Source organism: Falco biarmicus, chromosome 5 (genome assembly GCF_023638135.1).
Source record: "Falco biarmicus isolate bFalBia1 chromosome 5, bFalBia1.pri, whole genome shotgun sequence".
NCBI lineage: Eukaryota > Metazoa > Chordata > Aves > Falconiformes > Falconidae > Falco > Falco biarmicus.
The window spans coordinates 18,873,689-18,897,674 of record NC_079292.1 but is presented as its reverse complement, the minus strand read 5'-3'; the positions used below and the strand labels follow the sequence as shown (position 1 = coordinate 18,897,674).

General features: G+C 37.9%; 1 protein-coding gene across 1 annotated transcript in view; it reads left to right on the top strand.

Moving 5' to 3' along the window:
- SEMA3C (semaphorin 3C) overlaps nt 1-23,986 on the top strand; it is a 122,748-nt gene that overhangs the window by 84,928 nt on the left and 13,834 nt on the right. Inside the window, exons 9-13 of the mRNA XM_056341308.1 lie at nt 1,963-2,077; nt 4,189-4,258; nt 7,054-7,198; nt 12,197-12,419; nt 22,066-22,154. Coding sequence (XP_056197283.1) covers nt 1,963-2,077; nt 4,189-4,258; nt 7,054-7,198; nt 12,197-12,419; nt 22,066-22,154 — 642 coding nt within the window. The remainder of the gene's footprint in view (nt 1-1,962; nt 2,078-4,188; nt 4,259-7,053; nt 7,199-12,196; nt 12,420-22,065; nt 22,155-23,986) is intronic.

Sequence of the window (23,986 nt, the reverse complement as noted above, 5' to 3'; positions counted from 1 at the left end):
AATAATTGAAAAGCCTTTGATTTATATTTGAAATAAATTTTCTGTTCAGCTTCCACATTCATAATTAAGAAGAGCTGTTACTGAACACACAGATAGGGTCTGAACATGGTATGTATAACTGGCTATACCTATAATGGTATGGAAATTAAGAGATTCAGGGATTTGTGTATTTCTCTGACTGAGTCAGAATAGTTATCGATGTTCAATTTCCAAACTTGCTGTCTTTTAAACAAATGAGGTGCATTATTTGCCTAGAAAGGCTGGATTAAAAGACAGTGAAGCCTCTCTCTCTCTCTCACACACACACACACACTCAAAATCTTTGAAACACATTGGAAATATCAGAGCCAAGCTTTTAAATGGGTTGACTTAACTTTCAAACATTGTTTTCATTCTTACAATATCTGTCCTTTCTGAGTTCTTGCATTGATGTATCTATGAGTCTAACTTTAAAAACATGCACAGGAAAATTAAATTCAGGAGTTATGGCTACTCGTGTGCAGTAATTCATTCATGATCACAGCGCTCCTCATTGTCTCTGTTTCCTTTTTTGTATCTGTAATCAACTGTAGATGAAAAATGATTGAAGCAGCTATTCATATCTCTGGTGAAATGAATTTTTTTCGTGAGAGAAAATTATAAATGCACAATTACTGCTAGCCTTTTCATTCCTACTTTTGGAAAGGTTCAGGAAGATAATGCTGAGCATTCATGTATTCCCTGTCTTTAACCTGGGTCTTCTTCAGAATTTGGTGCTTTGTGATGTTGTTGTGCATGGGTGTGAGGGTGTGTTTGGGATTGTGTTAAATTCCTTTTCTGGCAATGTGATGCGGCATGTGAGCTCTTTTATAATCTTCATTTTCTGTATTTTTGTGAGGGTGCCCAAAGGCCTTTTTGGGTATTTTGCAAGACATTTCACACAATTACAGCTGTATTTGTTATTGTTACTATTATAATGAAGGCCAGATGATTTCTGAAAGGCCTCAGCCTGTTTAGACTTACACTGCAGTGGCAGAATCCCAAAGCCAATGAAGATAAATCCGAACCAGTCATATTTATTTACTTGATATTTATATATCAACACCTTTGAGACTGGTCAAATATTTTAATATGATGGTGCCAAGAAAGACCCCCCCCAGAAGATCCCTTATAGGTCCCCTGAAAAGACAGATTACCAGCTCCAGGAGCACAAATGGAACATGCACAGCATTTCATCAACATCATATTGGCCTGGCTTGTGTGTTTCCTTTTTCCCTTTGCTTGGGTGACATTGTGTTATGCAGTTTGGAAGATGCTCTTACCTAAGGTGTTCACCAGCAGAACCAGGCAGTAACTGTCACTTCTGTGCTGCACCATCTGGTTTAGCAGTTAGTTTCCACCTTGCACTAGGGAGAGATGGAAAGATCCTTGAGCGATCTGTAACCAAGCCAGCTCTGGAGCAAGCTAGCAGGACTTGCAACAGTGCAAAAGCAGCTCGACCCATGCTAGCCATCATTGCTGAGCTGAGTTCAGAGCATCCACTTCATGGGCCAGCATGGTTTACTAGATCAAATGCATCTACACCGCTGTCAGGTCTGGAAGAAACATCCCTCGACAGGACTATTTGACCTTTTAGAGATAGCATAGACATCTCCACACTTGGTGTCAGTGAGTGATAGACTTCCACAGTCCTTTCCAATCATATCTACACACGCTGCTGTTGCTGCACAAAATCTACTGCCTGACCCTCCCAAGCCTGCTAGCCCAGGACAGAAAGTCTGCTTAGAAAACTTGTTCTTGTTTTTCCTGTACCTGGAGTGGTTAGATGAGGGGATTTGGTTTAGGCCTATCTATTTTTTACATTGAATTTACCAGCATGATTGTCTGAATGATGAGTCAAATTAAAAAATGTGGGAAAACCCAGTAAAACATTAGCTGCATTGTTTGTTTGTTTGTTTTTCTGATAATAATATTCCTTTCCAGAATGACACAGGTGGTCAGCGTAGTCTTGTGAACAAGTGGACAACCTTCTTGAAAGCAAGACTCGTGTGCTCAGTAATGGATGAAGATGGAACAGAAACGTACTTCGATGAATTAGGTATGGCAAAAAAATCCCTTAAAATTTTTATCCAACTCTTGCACCCTGTGCACATTTAATTATTGATGTTCGTACAGCAGCTTAGTCAAGTTGTTGACAGTAAAATCTTGGCTTTTTAGAAATTCATGACAAAATTCCCCTTGCAGTTTTATGACAGGAAATTAAGAAGTTCTTCATAAATCTCTCTGGGTAATTACAATTATCTTTGAAATAGGGGTAATTAATCTTGACTACGTAAAGGAATTATATATTTAAGGAATTAATATTTGGAAGGGAGTATGTAAGTGAAGTCTATTGTTGTTTTGCTCCTAGTTAGGATTATGGTAGAGAGTTTTTAACATACATCTGTATGAAACTTTCTTATACCACTGTGTAACACACAATACATTTTTTTCTTTTTTGATCACTGGGCAGAAGTCTCAATTTGATACATCCAGATAATACTAACAAATCCTGTTACTGGCACCAGCAATAATACTATGAATAAACATAATTTCTCAGGATTCATTCAGACACTTAGATTTTCAGTTCAACACGTTAAACACTGCCAATATACAGTGAATAATCTATACAGTAGTCACAAGGGTTTCCTTCCATTAAGTTTCCTTCCATTAACTTCCAGAAAGTTTCAAATTCTTTGTTGTCCACAGCTGTGATATACAAAGTCATAGTTCTAAATTCAGGTACTGGAAGATTTGTATGTGTATTAGTATAAATATTAACAATATATATAGCTAATTGGTCCCACACTGGGGCTGCATTTGATTCTGACTTTCTCTCTACTGTAATCTCTCTCTCTTTTCTCTGTCATTATTCCTGATTCACATCATAGCAAATGGGGTTTGGAGTCTTTTTCACTTTATGTATTTACAACTATTCAGTGTACTTGCTTTGGTTCAAGGTTTTGATGGAACCTGATGGGCCTAGGAACAGATCCTAACATGCCGTAACTCCAAACATGCAAGGTGCTTGGAGGACTGACTTTCAGAAGTTCCCAGTGCCTCAGCACTGCCACAGCAGCTTACCTTTCAGAACTGTGACTGGTTTACCAGCCCACTCCTCTTCAACAAAACAGTAGGATAACTGCTTTTAGTTTTCCGTGTGACAAAATGTAGGACCATACAGAAGAGGAGACAACGCACTTAGCCTGGGCTCCCAGCACAATCCTCTAGCAAAGAGGGAGAATACAACCACAACTGAAAATGCAGAAAACTGGGAGAGTGCAAACACATGCTTCTCTTTTCATGTATAATGCAGATGAGTGTAATGCTTCCAGTTCTGCATGTTGAAGTCTTTTGCTATTGACATATTTAAAAGAACGTTTTAAAAATTTAGAGGGTTAAATGAAGAAGCCACAAAAATTAATAGACAGCTAAAGAACATAGTCTAAGAGAGAAAGCTCTAACAGTTCAGACTTCTTCTGTGGTGTAAAATAAGTTTAGGAGGTAGCTTGATTGTAGTTATTGAAAATATTTGTAAGGAGAAACTATCAGAATTTAAGGTACTTTTCATTGAAATGTAAAAAAAGATTAGAGGTAACGGTGAGCAAATGCAGTTCAGTGAGTAGGTAGTTTTGCATAGTGCAGTTAAATCCCTACATAGCGGGAGCTGGGAGGTTTACATCTCACAGTGTCCTCACTGCAAAGCTGTGTGTCATTCTTACATGTTGAAAATGAGCTAGCGAGGGCATATAAAGTGCATACTGGACAATAAAACACCTAATTGTCCTGCTTTCGGTTACATCCATCTATGGGAACTCTTTGTCTCTGACCTACTTCAGTTGAAACGTTTGCCTACTGTTAAACAACCTTCTGAAACAAGATCCAGCAGGGAGAAATGTGTGACTTGGATCCTGAACATATTTGAAAATCTTTGCCTTCTGGCTTCATAAGGCTAGATGGCATGGAGTTAATTTCCAAATCTGTTTCTAAATGTTCAAGTACTGGATTTATGCATATGGTCCATTCATATGATAAGTCTGCTTTTTCCCATTCAAGTACAAGACAATGCTACTGTTGACTTTAGCAGGAATAAAGTCATAAATTAAACTGGAAAATAAAATTTTTATTAGTATTCAAAACGTTTTATCTTTTTCCTTTTCTTTCTTACAGAGGATGTGTTTCTTTTAGAGACAGATAACCCCAGAACAACCCTTGTGTATGGAATTTTTACAACATCAAGGTAAATGGGGAGATTTGGAAAAAATTACCTTTCTGAACTGCTCAATTTTATATATGAAAGCTGAAAATGATGGCTTGTGGTCAAGGCTGTTCTGTGGAATTTTGTCTGTCTGCTGTGACCATTGTTTGCATGCAGGAGTAACAGTCTCAGTATCGTTACTGTTGGTATCCACATTAGAGCTATGCTGCTTGGAGCAGACATGCTGCTTGGAGCAGACATGCTGTCAGCTGGCGCTGGGAAAACATTTCCATGGAGGGCCACTTGTTACCATTCAGCAGCAGAAAGCTAAATGACTTCAACGCAGTGAACTTATGTGGCATCTGAGAGCACTTAACACCTCCTGAAGGACACCCAGCACCCTGAAGGATCAAACTGGGAATTCTTACGTGAATTCATACAAATAATTTCCAGTCTCTCAGCTGGCAGATGATTGCACAGATGGCAAATAACCCATGGCAGCTTCAGTTGCCTATAAGAAGACAAGCTTACATGGCATTTGATCACCTCCTTGCAGACTTGAGCTCCCCATTATCAGTCAGTAGTATTCATTTACTCACCAGTTTAGAAAGCTGAGATCCCAAGCTCCCAAGGGCAGTGGAAGTACTAGATATGGCTTACTATGCTGAAACTCTCCACTGAGATAGAACAACAGGTGGACTAACAGGTTCTGCCGTCTCTACCCTTAGTTTTTTCACTTTTCCCTTGCCCTCACCACATAGTGGTAGCATACAGACTAGAAATAATTACTGCTGACTGATCTCTGATATGCTATCCTGTATTACTTAGCTGTTATTACTTACCTTCAAAGAGCTTTTTCTGCCTTTTTAAAAAATCATTTAATTTATTTGATAAAATTAGCAAATTATTTAACTTATTACTAATAATTCCTTTAATAATAATTGCCTTTAATGGAAATTTCTAGTAAAAAAATCCTGGCATGAAAAAATACTTTTTCCCGATATGCTTTTCTGTCTTTTTTCATGTGGATCCAGGGATCTGCTTTCTCAAATATGTGAATCAGCCAGGAAAATATGATTTTATGATACTTAATTGGGAAAAAAAGAATCCCATAACTTGTAAGCAGCTGGTGCTGTCTATGTTTTATGATTCCTACTGCACAGAAAGAGAAAATGCTGAGGTTATGTTTAGCAGTAAAACCACACTTATGATTAGGTTGTGGATGCAACATGCCTGAACTGGAAACACTTTTACCTAATTCTGCTGGCATTTCTGCAGTGGAAATGAGGTTTGAATCACAGGACCATATAAGGTGACAACAAAGAGAAAACTTCACTTTTTCCTGGCTTTCAATCTGATTTCTCTATATATTGAAGTTTTTACACTCATGCATTTCTGTTACCGTGAACCACATGGTCCATACTTTCTTTCTCTTTGTTCAAGTATGGATTGAATGTGTTACCTAGATAAATACAGCAATCATAAGGATTTTTACTCCTTTACAGTTCTTTTATCTTCATCTCTGTAGACCTCCAACTCATAACAAGTATCAAGAAAGAAAAATCCCAGCAAATAATAACTATTAGGTTTTTTATCTAAACTGTACAGAAGGAAACCAAGTAATATTGAAGCAAATAATTTTAGTGGTATAATCTGCTGTAAATCTAACATAAAACATCTGGAAAGACCAAATACATTTATTAAAACCTATTAATACCTAATAAAATTTCCACAAATACCATAATCTATCTAAAAGGTTCCTCCTACTAATGCATATATAGCTGAGAGCAATGTGGATTGCACTTCACTTGTTTAGACACTGTGTGTAATGTCTTCAGTTTTTTTCTGGAGTCATTTTTTTCTTCTTCAATTGAAAGCAGAAAGTTGCTTGGATTATCTTCATCCTACAGGTAACATCAGGCAGATTTTAGACGGAAGTTTCCACTTTGTTTAGATGAATATCTCAAACTTTACATGTAATGAGAGAAAAAAAAAAGGAGTTAATTCACTGCAGTCAGCCTCAACATCACTCTGGAAATTACTTGCTTGGTGCCCTTCATCACAGGGTGGTGGAGGCCATTTGGGGCTTATGTTGCCTGCAACCACCTGTGACCATTGCTGAACCCAGAGTGGTGGAAAAAACATGCCCTTCTTATAGATGACCCCTTGGGTTCTTCTCAGGAAGCATCAAACTTCAACCCTCTTGAAGGGGTATTTGTTAAGACCAGTTTTGTGGGTGGATTTGAGGACTGTATAGGAGTAATTCCTTTACAGCCACAACCTGTCCTCATTTTGCTTAGAACAGCTGGCGAGTGATTGTAATAATTTAACTAATTGTCGTTGTGCTGGATGAACTAATATTTTAGCTGTGTATTTTAGGATGCTCATGGAGGTCTTGTGGTTGATATACTAGTAGGGACTTCTGGAAACCTGTGCTGAGCTTGGCAGAACAAAGTTTATAAAACTCTTGTCTCACTGAAGTCAGCAATATTTTTGCTACTGATGTAACTGGGGCCAGATTATATTTCTTTTATATTCAATATTAGGAAATTTCTTATTCCACCAGCAGGGTAGTACCTTCCTCCCTATTTTTTCAGTTCACTGTTCAAAAGGTGCTGGGTCTTAAGGAGTAATGGTGTATATTGGGAAGCTAGGTTAGTTGATTTTAAATGTATTAAGTCCATGCTATAAAACCATTAAATCATATTAAATATATAATATAAATTGTATATTATATATAATAGATGTACCTTTCATCATTGGACCATGCAAAATGATGGAAAAGCTATACAAAAGTTGGCAAACTGCAGTACTAACTTTTTCCTGCTGTCTTCCAGCTCCATATTTAAAGGCTCAGCTGTGTGTGTATATCATCTGTCCGACATCCAGACCGTGTTCAACGGGCCGTTTGCACACAAGGAGGGCCCAAACCACCAGCTGATTCCATATCAGGGCAGAATTCCATACCCACGACCTGGCACCGTAAGTACAAAGATGTTTGTGCAGACTTGCCAATTGCTTGTCTTTCTTTAATACATAAATAAATATTGTTTATTCCAGAAGAATGGACTATATGTGACTGTGACGCTTAGTTACAGTTCAGAACAATTTTAATTGCTTGCCATACAAATCACATGGTATGTGGAAATCTTCTAGAAAGAATTAAGTCATTCAAAATGTTATTCATTCTTGCTCTTTCTGCTGAAAAGGTGTAAGAATTATTAAATTAGATGCCATTAATTTTGTTTACATGTACATTTGCATTAGTGTGTCTGTTTGAGCAAAAGATACCAAAATAAATAAACATACAAAGACAGCATTGTGAGTGTGATCTACAGTCAGATTAAATGTCTGTAAGTCTGTCTTCAATCTGTATGGAATTTCCATAGTTCTTTAGGGTTTTGCATCTCTGCTAGGATGCTTGGGAGATGTAGTAGAAGAAGGCTTCTGGGACTTGTCATTTGACTAGGTCAGATACCCCATCAGGTACTAAGTCTTAGAAGAGAGATGTGGAAATAGATGTGTTTTCATGGCAGTCAGCTTATAGCAGTCCTCCTTGTTAAGAATGCTTTTTGTATGTCTTGAAATTTTTTCAGGACTTACTTTTGTTGCTGTGCAAACATCTGCTGTTCATGCTTTTGTGCCTCATGCCTTGTTGTCATCTTTCAGTTTCACCCCCAATCTCTCAGTCCATCTGACATATAGATTACAAGGGACCAGCTTATTTACTGTGGCAAGGGGGATCTTCTCTTTAACTGATTACTTCATTGCCAGGGGTGGTAATCATCTTCCAGTAAATTCTCGACACAACTGGAGCTAGCTCTGTTTCCAGGTTTTACAAAGATGTCTCATGAAAGATTTTAAACATATTTTTTTCACCTTTATGGTATATAAAAATTGCTGTTGATGCAATCATGTCTTTATTTATCTATTTACTTATTTGCACTACTCTTAATTCAGTTTTATCAAAGTATGAAGTCCAATATTACCAGCTTTAATGAAGAATGTATGAACTTTCTCTAACATCTTCTCTAAATCCATATTTGCCAAATGAAGTACAGAAGTGTGGACTTTTGTTGACTCCTATGAAGTCTTCTTACAATATCCTAAGTATTAGAGTTAAATAAGTATGCACAGAATGATAAATCATCTCTCAGCAATGTAGTTGGTTTTTTTTTTTTTAGATGAACACTTTGTTGCTTTTCCATTTATCACAGGAAATGAAATTTTATTTTAATTTTGCAAGTCACTGCAAGAACCTTTAACCATATCACTATTTTATTCATATTCATCTTTGAGCTGTAGATCTTGTCCTTTCTCTCATACACTAATGCTCAGATACATAGAATAGCTCTCCCTGTTCACACAATTCTTCATGACACTGTAGTACAGTTATTACTGGCTATAGGATTTAGGACTTTCTGTTCCCAGATCTCTAAAATTAGCTAATCAATATCTGATACTCCACTAAAGTGTAATGCTAGCATTATTCTTTCTTTACAATTAATTCATACAGCTGTAATTTCATGAGTTCACTAAGGCTTCAAGATTAAACTTAAAAAAAGAAAATAAATGGTTCATTTAAATGGGAAGTTTCACGCTTTTTTGGTGAGTCACATTTCAGAGTTTCAGAGTTTCTTGCTGCTTCAGAATACTGTATTTGTATGTGTTTCCTCAACCACTGCCCTGCTTTTTTTGGTTTGCCTCATGGAGGCTTATGAGGTGTTCCAGATAGGCCTAAATAAATTGGGCAGCATAACGGAAAGGGGGAAAAAAAAACCAAACAGATTTGGATTTAACAGGGTGACAGAAATTATCGTAATTTTTCAGATGTGCCAGTGAGCTCTGTATTTGAAGATAAATTCCTAGATCATGGCTCAAAAAAAAAACAACTAAAAAAAGATATTCTTTTAAGATGATCATTGCTGGTTTTCTGATCAGTGACTTTTCTGTGCTTATTCACAATTCAGGCACAACACAGTATCTTAAAGGTATATTTTCTAAACTGGGACTTGTTTAGCTTTGCTTTCATTTCACTGCCCCAAATTTCCACTTTTAAATCCATGCCACAAACTTATTTTTCACTTATGTCAAAGCATCCGTAAAAATTGGGACGTGGGGATTTTTTTTGCTGCTCGGAATTTGTGTTTAAAGAGTTAACTTTGAATAACCATGCTTGCAGGCTATAAGGCATAAACCTTTTTCCTCAGGAATGTACATTTTTCACAATTTCTGGGGTGTTGGACTAGACAGGGATGTCTTTTTATATGACATGGAAAATCCTACTTTACAGTTGCCTAAAGAGATATTCATACTAAACCTCTGGACAGAAATCAATGTTCATTGTGTTGCAGTACATTGAATAAAAAGTGAAGAGGCTTCAGTATAGCTTCAGTAGGATTAAATAAAGCAATACGTTCATTTGGCTGTAATCAGCTCTGCAGTATTTGGCTGCCCTTCACTAAATACCAATGGTTTCTTATTTCTCCACAAGCAAAACTTACTTACGGAAAAAGAAAGGGGGAAAAAATTACATAATTGGCAGCTTGCTACTAAAATCAGTGATGTTTCAGGATAGTTTCCATTTTTCAGAGTTTACAGAAATAGTATTTGTACCTGCAGTTGGGAAATATGCTGTAAATTAAAGAATTCTGTTTCACTCTGCGATCTAACTGCATGATGATCAACTGTGAACATAAGTATCATGTAGCCAAGTCCTTGAATGAGGTGTGAAGGATACACATTCAATCCCTTCAGGAAAGGGAGAGCTTATACTGTTCTTCAGTAACATCTTTTGCTTGTCGCTGGTTTATATGGGGGGTAGCAAAAGAATTAATTGATTAAAGATGTTTGGTAAAGCTTTGCTCAGAATGATACAAGTTTTTAGGAACATATTGGAGTAAGTAGCACAGACATTTTTGCAGGAAGTCACAGTCAAAGGTCTTAGGATCTCCAAGTCAAGCATGGAAGGATAGAAAGTATCAGAGAAAGTCGTCTTTTAACTGAGTTATGCAGGACAGGAAAGTTTAATTTGAACTGCTCATGAAACAGAATCCCTCTGGAGGGGAACTGGGGTCTGGCAGATCACTACAAAGTAATCTTGCTAGTAGCCCACAGATTTATGAACACAGTTCTTTTTTCAGCAGTTGTGGCTAATCTTAGCAGATAGCTCCTTACATTTCCTGGAAGACTGTGGATGAAAGTGCCACAGAGGGAAGGAGTAAAGCAAACAAGATAATAATTCCGTTTTGTGAGCAATTTTAGAGGGCTAGCACGTAGTGTAATTCCTAATGAGAACCAAACCAAAACCTTCAGGATAAATGAGTCCGGAAGAATCAATTGTCAGATGAGAAGAGAGAGCTGAGCTCCAGTTCTCCTTCCTAAGGGTAACTGATGCCAGAGCAGTCTCTTATAAAGAATTCCTACCAGAGCTGTTCTACTTTGTATAAATAATTAAATCCAAATTGAGCCAAAAGATTACTCTAAAGCTTGGTATCAGGCTGCAGTCCCCTCTCTACTTGGTTCTTGGTATTGCCCAATGAATAGTTTATTAGGTGCACGAGATGGAACAGCTTTTAGCAGCAAGGGTAGAATAGGCACTCCTGCCTGGTGGTTAGAGGGATCCCTTGGGAGGTGAAGACCCAGATGCTAACATTTGCTCACATCAGGTAGGTTGGACACATGACTCACACATCCCCAGTGAATTTCCTAGTCTCTCAGAGTATGATTCATTTTATGTAATTTTAGCCATCTAAAAGCAGGGCATCTAGTCTAAATTACTGACTACAGAGGAAACCTAGATGGCTAACTAAGAATAAGTGCCTGACTTTGAGACATTAGAAGTCAGGTAAGGTAAATCTTCCCTAAGCTGCTAGCTATTTTTGTGTCTGTGGTTCTGACCAGAAATTCCATCCTAGATGTAAGAATGGTCCTCATCAAAATAAACAAGTTTCCATTAAATGCTTCATATTGAAAAAATCAACATTTTCCAATTGGAAAAATATTGTGTTGAAACATTTCTGAATAGCTCCAATACTCTGAGGAGAGTTTCATGGTTCAGAAATCTGGTAAGGGGGAAAATGAAAGCTCAGGAGCAGCAATAAGAAGTGCAGTAATGGTAGCTGTAAAAAAAAAAAAAAAAAAAAAAAAAAGTAATGTAAATTACCATAGGAACATTCAGAGCATTGTACCAGTTACTGACGTATCTCCTGATTACTTCCCACAGTCGTCTTCTAGTTTCACTCTCAGAAAACACTAGAGTTTTCTAAGATTGTTTTTATTTCCTCATGAGGTCCAGAATGCCTCAGGGCTGATTATTTGAATGGTTCTTCATTACATTTAAAGAAGCATCCAGAGTATTCATGGACCTCTGTTATTTCTCAGGCATAGGGCAAAGCATAGACAAAATCCTGCGAATGGTCAATCTTCTTAGATATTAATGAGTTCTCATGGGACCCCCTCATCAACTCTATGTTATTGCTTTTTCAAATGAAGATGAGTCACAAGCCTTTTCACCATCTCATAATCAACATAATGACTAGAGGGATATTGACAAAATTACAGTTAAGTATCAGATTTTACCTTTTGCCTTTGTACTAATTCTGTAATAAACAGGTTCCAAAAGTTTGGTGTCTTTCATTACCAACCACTTGGATATTATTTTTTTTTTAACAGGTGGTTTGGAAGCATTAACGATGTGCTAATAGGCCTAGAAGTATGGATCTTTGCATTAAACTGGGTTTTGAAGGTGCAAAAGTATGTCTGTGTTTGCATTATTGGAGCTGACAGGAGTTCAAAGCATAGCTGTTCAAGCACTTCATTCCCATTACTGGAACATTATTACTTCCAGTCAGAGTCTGAAGTGCTCTTTTGGGAACTTACTTCGTCAACTATCTGTCAATATTTGTAAATGACTTGGAAATGAAAGCTCTCTGAAAGGTGGTAAGTATTGTTAAGCATTACTGTGCATGTTTCTTACAGTGTCCGGGAGGAGCCTTCACACCTAATATGCGGACAACCAAAGAATTTCCAGACGATGTTGTGACCTTCATCAGGAATCACCCTTTGATGTTTAATCCCATTTACCCTATACACAAGAGGCCATTAATCATCAGGATAGGAGCTGACTACAAGTATACAAAGATTGCTGTGGATCGAGTGAGTGCTGCTGACGGAAGGTATCACGTCTTGTTTCTTGGTACAGGTAAGACAAACTTGGCAATAGTCAGTTTCCGCCATTGCATTGTAATTTGCAATGAACTCCAATCTTTACAATTTACAGCTTTCAGAAAATTTTATTTAAACATATTTGCTATCTACAGAAATGTCTATAGAAATCCATAAATTATGTTCTTTTTAATCTCTGTGAATTTTTATATTTACTATAGATGTTAATTATGTGCAAGAGATACAATGTATTGATAGGAATTTTATTTGAGACAGCAATCAACACTAGTGTATATTGTATTTGATCTAAATTATAATACTTCTGTTGAATGTGGTTTGTCTGCAACATGATTCCACGTTAGAATTTGGTTCTCTCTAACATAAGGAAAAATACCAAAATCTGGCTCTGTGTTGTTTTGTATACTTTCATCATCATTTTTTAATATATGCTGTGTAAGCTACTTCTGAAGAAAAATGCAATCTGATCAGGATGTTAGAAAGGCAGAAATAACTCCGCAAAAAAAAAGTAAAAATATGGAAGTACTTAACAGAGAGAAAAAAAACCCAGTGGTTGGAGTCCTAGCAGTAGTGGACACAGAGAATTTGATCTAAGTTTTCTAAAACAATTTCTATTTAATATAACCTATGTTTTGGGTTTAGTTACATCAGTTTTGAATCTGGTGTTACGCTTCTGAATCTGTAGGGAACAGTCAGGTGATTCTCATACAGATCAATTTTGACTTTTTAATATATTCAGATATGAATCAAACTCTTCTGATTGAAGCAGACAAGCGGAGTGGTACTCTGGCTAGAGCCTAGGATTCATACACATCTGAAACTGCCACGGGTTTAACAGGGCATTATAGGTTGATAGGCACAAAGGCTAATGTTTTTTACTACAGATGATTTGAAGTAGAACAAAGGAAAAGAACTCCTGAAAAAATATATCTCTGAACATCAGAAAATAATTACAGAGATGGCTTGCATTGCTTTTATGGTTCACATATTATTGGGGTCCTGGTTGTTTTCCGCTTGTAGAATAACTATGTCTGCCAACAAACTCGCATGGGGCTGGGAATAACCATCCGTTATAATAGATTTAGGAAGCTGGGGCTAAAAAACCTCTCAAGAATGTCAGGCTTCTATAGGGGCAGGACTAAAAGGAACTCTCTTCACTCTTCTTAGGAAAACCTTCCCAGCTATCAAAATCAGCAGGGTGCCCTTGTGCCAGAGGAGGCCAACTGCGTACTGTGCTGTATTAGCAGACACATATTCACCCAGCAAGTTGCTGGAAAGGATTCTTCCCCTGTATTCAGCTCCTGTCAGGAGTACTTTGTCCAGTTGTGGGCTCCCCAGTACAAGGAAAACATTGACCTAACGGAGCAAGATCAGTTGAGGGACTGTAACATGTGACGTGTGAGAAAGGGCTGAGAGAATGTGGTTTATTTGGAGAAAGCTAAGGGGAGACCTTACTGCCGTTGACAGCTATGGAATGAGAAGGGGGAAAAACAGATCTGAACTCTTCTCAAGGTGCCCGGCATCAGGGTGAAAGGGATTGGACACAAGTTACAATGTGGAATATTGCGATCAGACAAGGTTTTTACCATCACTGTGATCAAACTTTGGAACAAGGGCCCAGAGAGGCTGTGAATTCTCCATCCTCAGGGACTCAAAGGATTCAAAACCCAACCTGAGAGAGCCCTGAGCAACCTGCTCTAATTGGACCTGCTTTGAGTGGGGGGATGGACCAGGTGAATTCTGGAGGCCTCTTCCAGCCTACTGGTTTCTATAGTTCAGTGAAAGAAAATAGGAAAACAGAAACACTTAATTCAGGTTCTTACATTAAACATTTACCAGGTCACCATCTACTGTACTCCGAATGCGTGGTATACCATAAGGCGTAGTCAGGGTAGAAGGAAGCTCTGGGTAATGAATTCCACTGGGAATTTCATCAGGTTTTGATCTGGGTATTTTTGTTTTCTTGGTTGGCTGTTGATAAATAAGTTTTAAGGTTTTCTTGAAGATCTCTTTGATCCTACGTGCAGAGTCATTGGAAACTACCAAATTAAGCTAATTAGGACAGGGTTTTCTTCCTGAGATGAGTTCCCCTCCCCCGCTCCCTGCAACACATAACCACATGTTCTTTTTAGTTTAACTAATGCAGCTACTGTTCTTGACTTTGGGACCTTTTAGGGTCATTTTCCACCCTTCTTACAGAAGTAAAGAAAAGAGTCTTTGTTCATGACTACAGAAATAGCAGAAGTGTTAATAGATATTGTCCCTACTACTGTTACACAACTCCACAAGAACACTTAGTAAAAGAGAAGGTTTGGTTTTGTATTAGCTTTATTTCTTGCTAAATCACCGTGTTTAGCCAGAGTAATAGCTTGGTAGGCTAGTAAGGATCTTTCAAATGAGTATTTTATAAATTTTTTTATATAGTGCTGCCATTGTTTTAAAATGCTCTATAAACATGTAATGTTGATTGGAGGAAAATTCTACTAATGATTCATGGAAAAGATAAAGACGTATAAGTGTCCAACCAATATGGGATTTTTAATGTAGCAGTGAAAGTTAATACTGGAAATGTATTGATATTTTGATATGTGCATGAAATCACAATACTGACATGTAGCATTTTAATAATTCTGCAAGAGTTGAATACAGGTAATTTCATTTCATACTTTGATTAGCTTCTGGCTCTTTTCAAGTGATCAGTATGGCCTCACAAGTACACTTATGATGCATTAAAAACATTAACATACCTCAGCCTGATCTTATGTTTTGTTAATCCTCTTCTGTGTATCAGCACAGGATCCATTATGGATCAAATACGTAAACTGCAGCTCTTGAGATTTTATATTCATTACTTTATGTTCTGCATTACACTGAAGACAAGGATCATTGTCTCCTTTCTAGTTAGTTAGAGGGAAGGCATTATTCTTCCTGAGCAGGGCACAGAACATTAATAGCTTCCAAGGTCTTCCTCAGGAGAAACTGGTGCAATGTAAGTTGCTGCGTTTCTTGGCCCTTTTAAATAAAAGTGATCGAGTTTCAGCCACTGAGAGGAGAAACTTGTTTTCTTTGTTCTTTGCTTTCTGTGAGACTCAAGAGGATTCGATAGAGATATTAACTGTCAAAAGAAATGCAGAGGGGATTTGCTTTGGTGTCAGTTCATCCCAGCAAATGCAAAAACCACATTGTATAGGAGAATTTCATGTGATAATTTCCTTGGGAGCCTGGAGCCCCACAGCCGGAGACAATGGGACTTGACACCTGGTGACAATTACACTCAGCTCAGATGATGAGTTACTGCTGCTGAACTGAGATGTTGCCAGTCATGTCTGTCACTGTCAGTGACCTGTCTCATGCTTGAAATTGGAGTGGTTTATGTCTTGCCAGATGCAAAGCACACAAAATGCTTAGCTTTTCCTCTCTTCCTCCTCTGTAGCCTTGGTAATAAATCAGTTCCTGAATGCAAGTGAAGAATAACAGAAGTATACAGCTCTGAGAGCCCCAGTGGTTTTCGTCATGTAGCCATGGCATGGGAGGGTATAGGCAGCTGTGTCATTTTTTCACTTTAATGTGAACTAAATGTAGTGTTTCCTTTGCACCCTTTGACAAAAGTGCTGAGCTCACAGGGGCTGGTCCATGCCCAGAGTTAATACATTGCTTTTCTCCCTCCTGTGCCTACATAGCTAACAAAATAAATGCCAGGGACAGACATTGTTCTTGTAGCATCCCACCTGCTTTTCAAATGATAACAATCTCCTCTTTTCCCTATGCTTTTCAATGTGAAGACTCCCAAAGCTCTTAATACAACTTGCTAGTTGTGTTAAGTGCACCCAAATGGATCTCTTCACCAGCCTCTGAAATGACCTGATTTACAGTAAGGAGCAAGTCTTAAATGGTAGAGAGCAGTGCTGTACACCTCGTCTTCCCAAACAGAAGCCTGAGGGGTAATTTTCTTGGATAGAATGTAATCATTCATTTGCATATTTGACAGAGGCGATGCTGATGATACTTTTTCCCCCATGCAATGAGTAATAACGTACTCAGTTTAGGAATCTGGGTGTAGAGTTCTGTTTCAATTATCCCACTTCTGTGGCAGGCCAGGTCTTAGTCCTGAAGATTTTGATTCACCCTAGAGTTTTACTGTAGTTACTGTACTCATTTCAGTTATATCTAAAGAACCTAAGTTTTCAATATTTTCTGTATATCCTTTGGTAGATTGTTTTCCATCTGAATTTTAAGAACAGCAGTAAAACAGCATGAGAACATTTTCCTGAGATTAATATTTATTTTTTAAGCATGCCACCTACTGCTTGCAGTACGAAAGCCTTCGGTCAAAGTACACACAGATTGCACAACCAAAAGATTATGCATGGGGGGGATTTATTGCTCTTGGTGTTATGAAAATATTTAAATGTCTGTGTCAAACCTGGGTACATGAAACAGCCATGGGCACCAGTAGGATTTTTTTTCAAACTTTTCTATCAGGATAGGATATATTTTAGTGGAAAGAGATCTAAGTTACTGTCGTGAAAAGGCACTTCAGACTTCAGTGTGGCTTATTCAGATGATTAATGTGGACCACATGCATCTGACGTGGCATGAGGTTGATCAGTGTTTCTTATTATCTTTTCTTCTCTGATGCAACACTTGTTTTCAAAGTCTGGACACAGTAAGTGCTTTCAGAGCATAAGGCTGTAATACTCGTTTTCATGGTGTTACATGATGGCTGTCTAACCCTTGTTGACAACGGTAGCCTCCAGTAATGCAATAGCCAAAATCATGTAATGAGCTACAGATTCAAACCGAGAGAGGTAATCTGGTCAGAAGAGCAAGCTTGCTTCCCGTGGATTTGCTGGCTGCAGCTTCATGACTATGAGCTTGGGAAGATGATGTTGCACAACAGTGGCACAACAGGAGGCAGGCAGGGTTTCCTTCTTCCTCTTGGTCATAGTGCCTGAGTCATTCAAACCCTTCCATCAACCAACTCATCCAAAGCTTTTTCACAGCCTTTTAAGAAGAAGTGTAAGTTAAGAAAACATTCCTCCACCTGTTTCATTTCCCCTGTTCAGTTTTTGTTCAAATGAGCTCACAGTGTATCCCAAAAGTTTGACGAAGCTGCTGGGGCTATGTGAAAGTTTTGCCCTCAAGTGTAAGCTCATTAGACATTTCTATCTGTCTTTCTGTTCTTTGACACAGATTGAATTTTACAAAGTTTCACAGCATTACTATGAACTGGAAAAAAATTGCACCCATTTGACAGATGAGTGAAATAAAGTAGAGAGGTTAGATGGCTATGGTGGGAGCTCTGACTTAACAGCAGACACTTAAGGACAACAGAGAGCATGGGGACTGGCTCTCAGCCCTGCCTGCTGACCTGTCACCATCTCCAGGGCTCTGCTGAGCCTCAACATATTCTCAGAGAGATTTTAAGCATTCTTCAAATTCTTGGCTTTCTTTTTTCTTTGTAATGTTATTTGTTTGCATCAGGTTCAACTCAGATTAGAGTCCAGAAATAATCAAGGTGCCATTAGGATGACGGGTACAACATGGAGAAAAGTTTTCAGACAGTCTCCAGCAATGTCAGAAACATCAGGGAGGGGGATTGCTTTAGGAAGCCTCTCTGTAAAACTCCTGAAAGTAGCAGTTGGTGTCCATTGCAGTCATTTTTTTTATGTTGTGGAAAGGTCAGGTGTTTCATATGTTGTTCAATTTGTGACACAGCCATGGGCAGATGGGTCCTGAGTCTCTTGGAGGCTCACAGTGCTGACAACTGCATTATTCACTTAGAGCTGGGGAAAAACAGGCTAGTCAAAATTCAGAGAATGAGGTTTAAACTCAGACCTACAGATTCAGCCTAACACCTGTGTATTTTTCATTGCTGTTCATTAAGCTTTGTCTTTTCACTGCCCATGGTCAGCCAGACCAGGAATTAGTGTATTAGGCATGGTCCAACTGGTATCAATGAAGCTTAGCTGATTTAATACTAGCCCAGAATCATGCCCTGTCTTTCAAGGTATATTATTATTATCATCATAATTACTATTATTATTATTGGGTTTTGGGCTCTTCTTCCTTCCTTGGACCATTTACTGGGGTGCCCTCTTTCTCCATTTATTTCCCACTCTGCCTACTTTCTACACCGTTTTTTAGTCTACAGGGTGTTAGCACTTTCCTCCCTTGCTCTTCCATTTCTCAGTCCTCTCAGAAGGAGCACAATCTTGGTAACATTGTCTGCCATATCAACATGAAGTTGTTCAAGCAGGTTTGAAATGGAAAAACATTATGAGTCGCTCGTGCCCTCTTGCCATCAGCTTGAGGGAGACTCCTCATTTGTCCACCTGCCCTCCACTCACAAACTGCTGGGTTGATGTGAGGCTGGAGACAGCTCCTGGTGAAAAGTCAGGGAACTGGCAAGCATAAGTCTGCCTCCTCACTTCATGCTTTTTAGTGGTGGATTGATATTCTGGAGACAGAATAGCTTTTTTTTGTGGCCATATGAAATAATAACAATGTAGAACTGTTTTCAAGTGAGTTTCTGGAAGTAACAAGCAAATGGTGAAGGAAACCATCCTGTTCACTTTTACAGTTTTTACAGAATTAAGCTTACACTTTCATACATTGACCTACACATGAAAAAATTTTACTTGTTTGGTGATCTCTTATGCCTGGTTTACAACGCAAAAAATTATCTATTGTGAAATACACTGGGAAACAGCTCAGATACTGCTACTTTGCATATCTCTCCTGCAGTACACAGTGCTGCATCCCTTCCAACCTTCCTTCTGTCCCAGAGAATGTAGTTTGCTGCCTTTGCCATTAAAGGAAATAAACAAATAAGATTTTCACGGAAACTCAGATGTACTGTAAGCTTTCTGACATGAACACATATAAATGACTTGATTTGTCAACTACTGCGCTTATAGTGGAAACAGCAGTACTACTGAGAAAGGAATAAGAAGTGTTGTTTGGGATCAAATATTTGCTTTTCATTTATTAAGGAAAAGGCTGAACAACAGCAGAAAAACTATTTTTAGAAGTGGTGGAGGGCTATAGCCTACAAGCCATGTATTGTTGAAAGTGTATATATATATATATGTACAGACTATTGGAATGTCTTGATTTAAATGATTTTATTAAATGAACAGCTTTCTATTGCCTACTTTCCGTAACATGAATATTTGTTTTAAACTTTGTATTAAGTTTCCTTTAAAACAATGGAACACTCCTTTCTGCAAGGACCTGTCCCTCATAGTACAAAGCTGACTCAAAGCAAATGGTAAAATATTGAGTCAAAGGGAGAGAATACCCAAGTAAACAGTCCTTAACTCTGTGTATTTTGTTGGGGTGTGACAAAAGTTAGGAACTTACTTTTCAAATAGAAAAGGTTATTAGGACACAAGGACTTGGCGTCAGGCATTATCGTTATTTTCTGTGCCAATGCCCAGGATAAAATCTGCCCTCAGGTTCTGATTCCAGCTCGGAACAATGGTTGAGGACTGAAGACATTTTAGGTATTTTAAACGTGTGGCATGTGCTAATGGATCATTGAAATAAACCGGTTCTTCAGAGGCTCAGAAGCCTCACATTCCTTTGCAGGTAAGGTCACTGTCAACATGCTTAGTGCCCTGTACATCAGGGTTACAGGTAGTTGACACTGCAGGCAGCTGGAAAAAAAAAAAACACAAAAGGCTGCAACTCCTTCCTGCACTTTTGGTAGAGTATTTTGTATGGCATAGTTTAATGTTAGGGACAGGACATTGATAAAAGGATGCAAAGAGGCAGAGGTAGACTAGGCTTAAGCTGTGTATATTTGTGAGTGGGTTATTCCCTTTAGTAGGAGCAGAAATAAATACACACATACACAGGCACATGCACATGCTGCATCTTAGCTCCAGCAGGGGATGCATCTGCAGCAGTTTAAAGCTTCAGTGGGTCCTGGCAGTTAGTAAATCTCTCTCAGGTTCTCATAGCTTTGCTAATACTGGCACCCAGTCTAGACCACAGTTGTGCTATCACAAGATGTAGTTTCAGATTTTAGTTTCTTCGGAAGGAACTGGTTTATCGTGCTATTGGATAATAAGAATAAATGTTCTCCATAGAAAATTCTCATGAAAAATTAATGCGTAACGTGCCCTGAGCATGTACAATTGATAGCTACACATTTTTAAGTCTTGTCAGCTTTCAATTTCTCTTTTCCTTTTTTTTTTTAATGACAAAATACTGCACTGTGCTCTTTGTGTGTGGTCTGGCCATTACATATCAATATCCTGGCTTTAAACCTTTGGTTTTTTTTAAAAAAAAAACCAAACAAAAAACAACAAAATAAAGTCTATTATTATTTGCTGGCTTCCTCCAGGGAAATAAGAAGATGTAAATTATTTACCGTAACCAACTTGCCCTGCAGCTCCAGCTATGGAATTTAGTCACTGACCTTAAAGCAAAAGCAAAATTGCCCTTTTTCAGTTTACATTGTCTGCATTGTGAATTGCCAAACAGGAAGCTGAGATTTCCTTTCCTTGGTCACAAATTCATGAAAATACATGTAGATACTTACCTATATTGTGCTATGCCAATGTTTTACTAACTGCACAGGTCTGTATTGCCCATAAAACTTTTGAAAGCCGAACAGAATCTATACCATGTGGTCTCATTCCTCTGAATCAATATTCAGCAAATAAATTTGTTCTACTCAGACTAATTTCCAGGCCTTTCAGGCAACGGGAATTCTATGTGCTGTATTTTTCCCAAGTGAGAATGCTTGTCCTTGTGATTCTCCCACAGTCTGCCTTTTCTGCCACATCAGAAATACTTCATTGGCTGTCTAAGCCTTTAAGAACCTTCACAGATGAGCCCCTCCATCTCATATATTCTTTCCACATAACAAACTTGGAAAACTAATCACAAATATCCCTTTGGTCTCACTCATCACACCTACCCTGCAAAAACACCGCCATTGCCCCGTCATTACTTCCTACTCCTTTGATCTGAGTAGATTTGGAAGGCTTGGAACTGTATTTTGAGAGGGAAAATGATAAAGTAGCTACAATATCTTCACCTTGCTCTTCCTTTTCTCAAGGACCAAAATACCAACTCCTACCAATATTTAACAGACTTGATCATTGTCTGACCTCCTGAACAAAAAAATATTTTTCTTCTTACTTTGATTAAGTGTAGACAGAGTGATATTCTTTAGAAGGTTTGACTTTCATGTCATCTGTTTTTATTTTTGTTTTTATTTTTAATTATTAATGAATATGTATATATATTACATTCTGCAGAAGCTCACTTTTTCCTGTTTTTATTGGTGTGTTTTTACTTTAAGATGATTAGGATAGATACTGCCTCTGTCTGTGTGTCTGTACAGCAATAAGTACAGAAGATACTGATTTTGATTAACCTTTTCGGGTAGAATAGTAACAGTAATGGTAGTAACTCCAGTCTTACCAGGACTTCATCATGTTCATATATGAGAATAATACTATATATAGTATTCCTACATAAGGAACCATCTCATCGTCCTTTCTGACCCCAAACTCTAGAAATTACTGAACATTTCTTATGTTTCTCTGTCACAGTGCTTGCATTGATGGTTTCTTTTCATAATTAATAATGGTTCATCTGCATTTTTCCTTCTCTCACATGGTCTCACCTTTTCTGATATTTTCCAGATCAAGGAACTGTACAAAAAGTTGTTGTCCTACCCACCAACTTCTCTGCAAGTGGAGAACTCATTTTAGAAGAGCTGGAGGTTTTTCAGGTTTGGTTTGCTCCTACTTTTAATCTTCCAGTGTTTATGTTCACACAAACACTTTGTTCTAAAAGACTTTGGCAAGTGCAACTGACTTGATAAAAGATCAAGTAAATGTGCATGCTGTCAGCTTCATACCCACCCAAAGAGGAATATAAAATGTCCACTGTTATGAAGGCTGTAGCTAGCTTAAGTCCCTTTTTTCGTCCTATATTTAAGTTGCTTATTTTTATGTTGTTATACTGGCTAGAAGGATTTTGATAATCACATATTTATGAGGTCATGTTATAGTGGCTGCCAGAAGGCAACTTTTTTCATTGGCATCACATATTGAGACTGTTGCTATTTACAGATGGAATCTGAGATTTTTGTACTTTGATTATCTGATAATCTTCCTGATTCTGAGCTGCAGAATGGAAGCAAACCGGTGTTGTTTTTGCCTAATTCCAGTTCTTCAAAGCCACATGCCTCTGGAGTCAAGAAAGCTATAAACTTAACACAACATATGCTGAAAAGAAACACAGACAACTCAAGGAAAAATAAGGGGCTAGCCTCTGTCAATCACACTGACATGTAGCAGCTTGTAATTACCTAAAGAAAATGTTCACCCTCATGTTGAAAAATCCCTGTAAAATTTTTGAATGAGTTATTCTTTAAAACAGGTAGTCTTGGGGAAAATGGTAATATGCATCTGTAAGCTTAGATAAGGGTTTTGTCACAGGCTTTTCTCTATTTCATTGAGGAGCTACAAAAAGAAAAATTAATCTTTATTTAGGCAGGCAGCATTCACAATTTCTTTAAGAAAAAGAATACACTGTATTAACCTTCATAAAGGCATAATTAGTCTTTCTAGGCTTTTGTTGAAGACTTCCCTTTAAAAAAAAAAGATACATGTGAGTAATATTACCTGAAGAGTAATCTTCACCCAAGTATTACTAATTCCATTTACCAAAACATAAATTAACACAGCAAGAAGATAGGTGGGCTGAGAGGATTCCTCACCCTAAACCAAGTTCCTGGGCCTCTGCTTAGACTTTTTTATCCTGAACCCTGAAAACCTCTACCATTGCAATCTGTGGGCATCATGGCAGTATTTTGATGAGTTTCTCCAGGAGAAGGAGATCACTGGCTGTGTGCTAGTAAATATTGAGCATAAGCAAAGTACTGATTCCTTTCCAGAGCATAAGCAAGGAAAGAAGACTGTGGCATCAGATCCAATGCTGCATTTGACCTTGAGTCTCCAGACAGTTCATGAAATAGCACAGCAGCTCCAAACTCCTTCAAACCTTTGCCAATTCACATGATTCGCAGCCAGATTTTCTAGTCCTGGCCTCCCTGCTGTGCATGTAGTCCACTGCAATTAATGCTAGCCCACCGTTACAGCTTTCCTTTGTGACTGAGCAAATGCTAAACCTTAAAAAAAAATGCTAAACATTTTTATTACCATCAATTTTATCATTTTTTTGGATGGGAATAATGAATTGCTTCACTTGCTTAAGGCAATGAATGTGATAATTCCTTTTGAAGCTCTTTAATGTTTGGTTTGGACACAGACAATAATAGAATGCCATGATGACACACAGTAGTATACAGTACTGTCTCTGGGAAAGAAACATTCAATAACACACATGACATTTTTAATATTGCAGTTATTGGTAATCTGAACGTATATGTTGGATGGTAACCAAACTCTGTGCACTGTAGAAAATGTGTAGGAGAAACATGACATATTCTTATCTGCATCATGTGGTGGATATGCATGAACTATTGTATGCTTTTTCCTTATCATCATTGTCAAAGAACAAACATTGTTTCTTATTACAAAGTGAGAGTAATGGCTT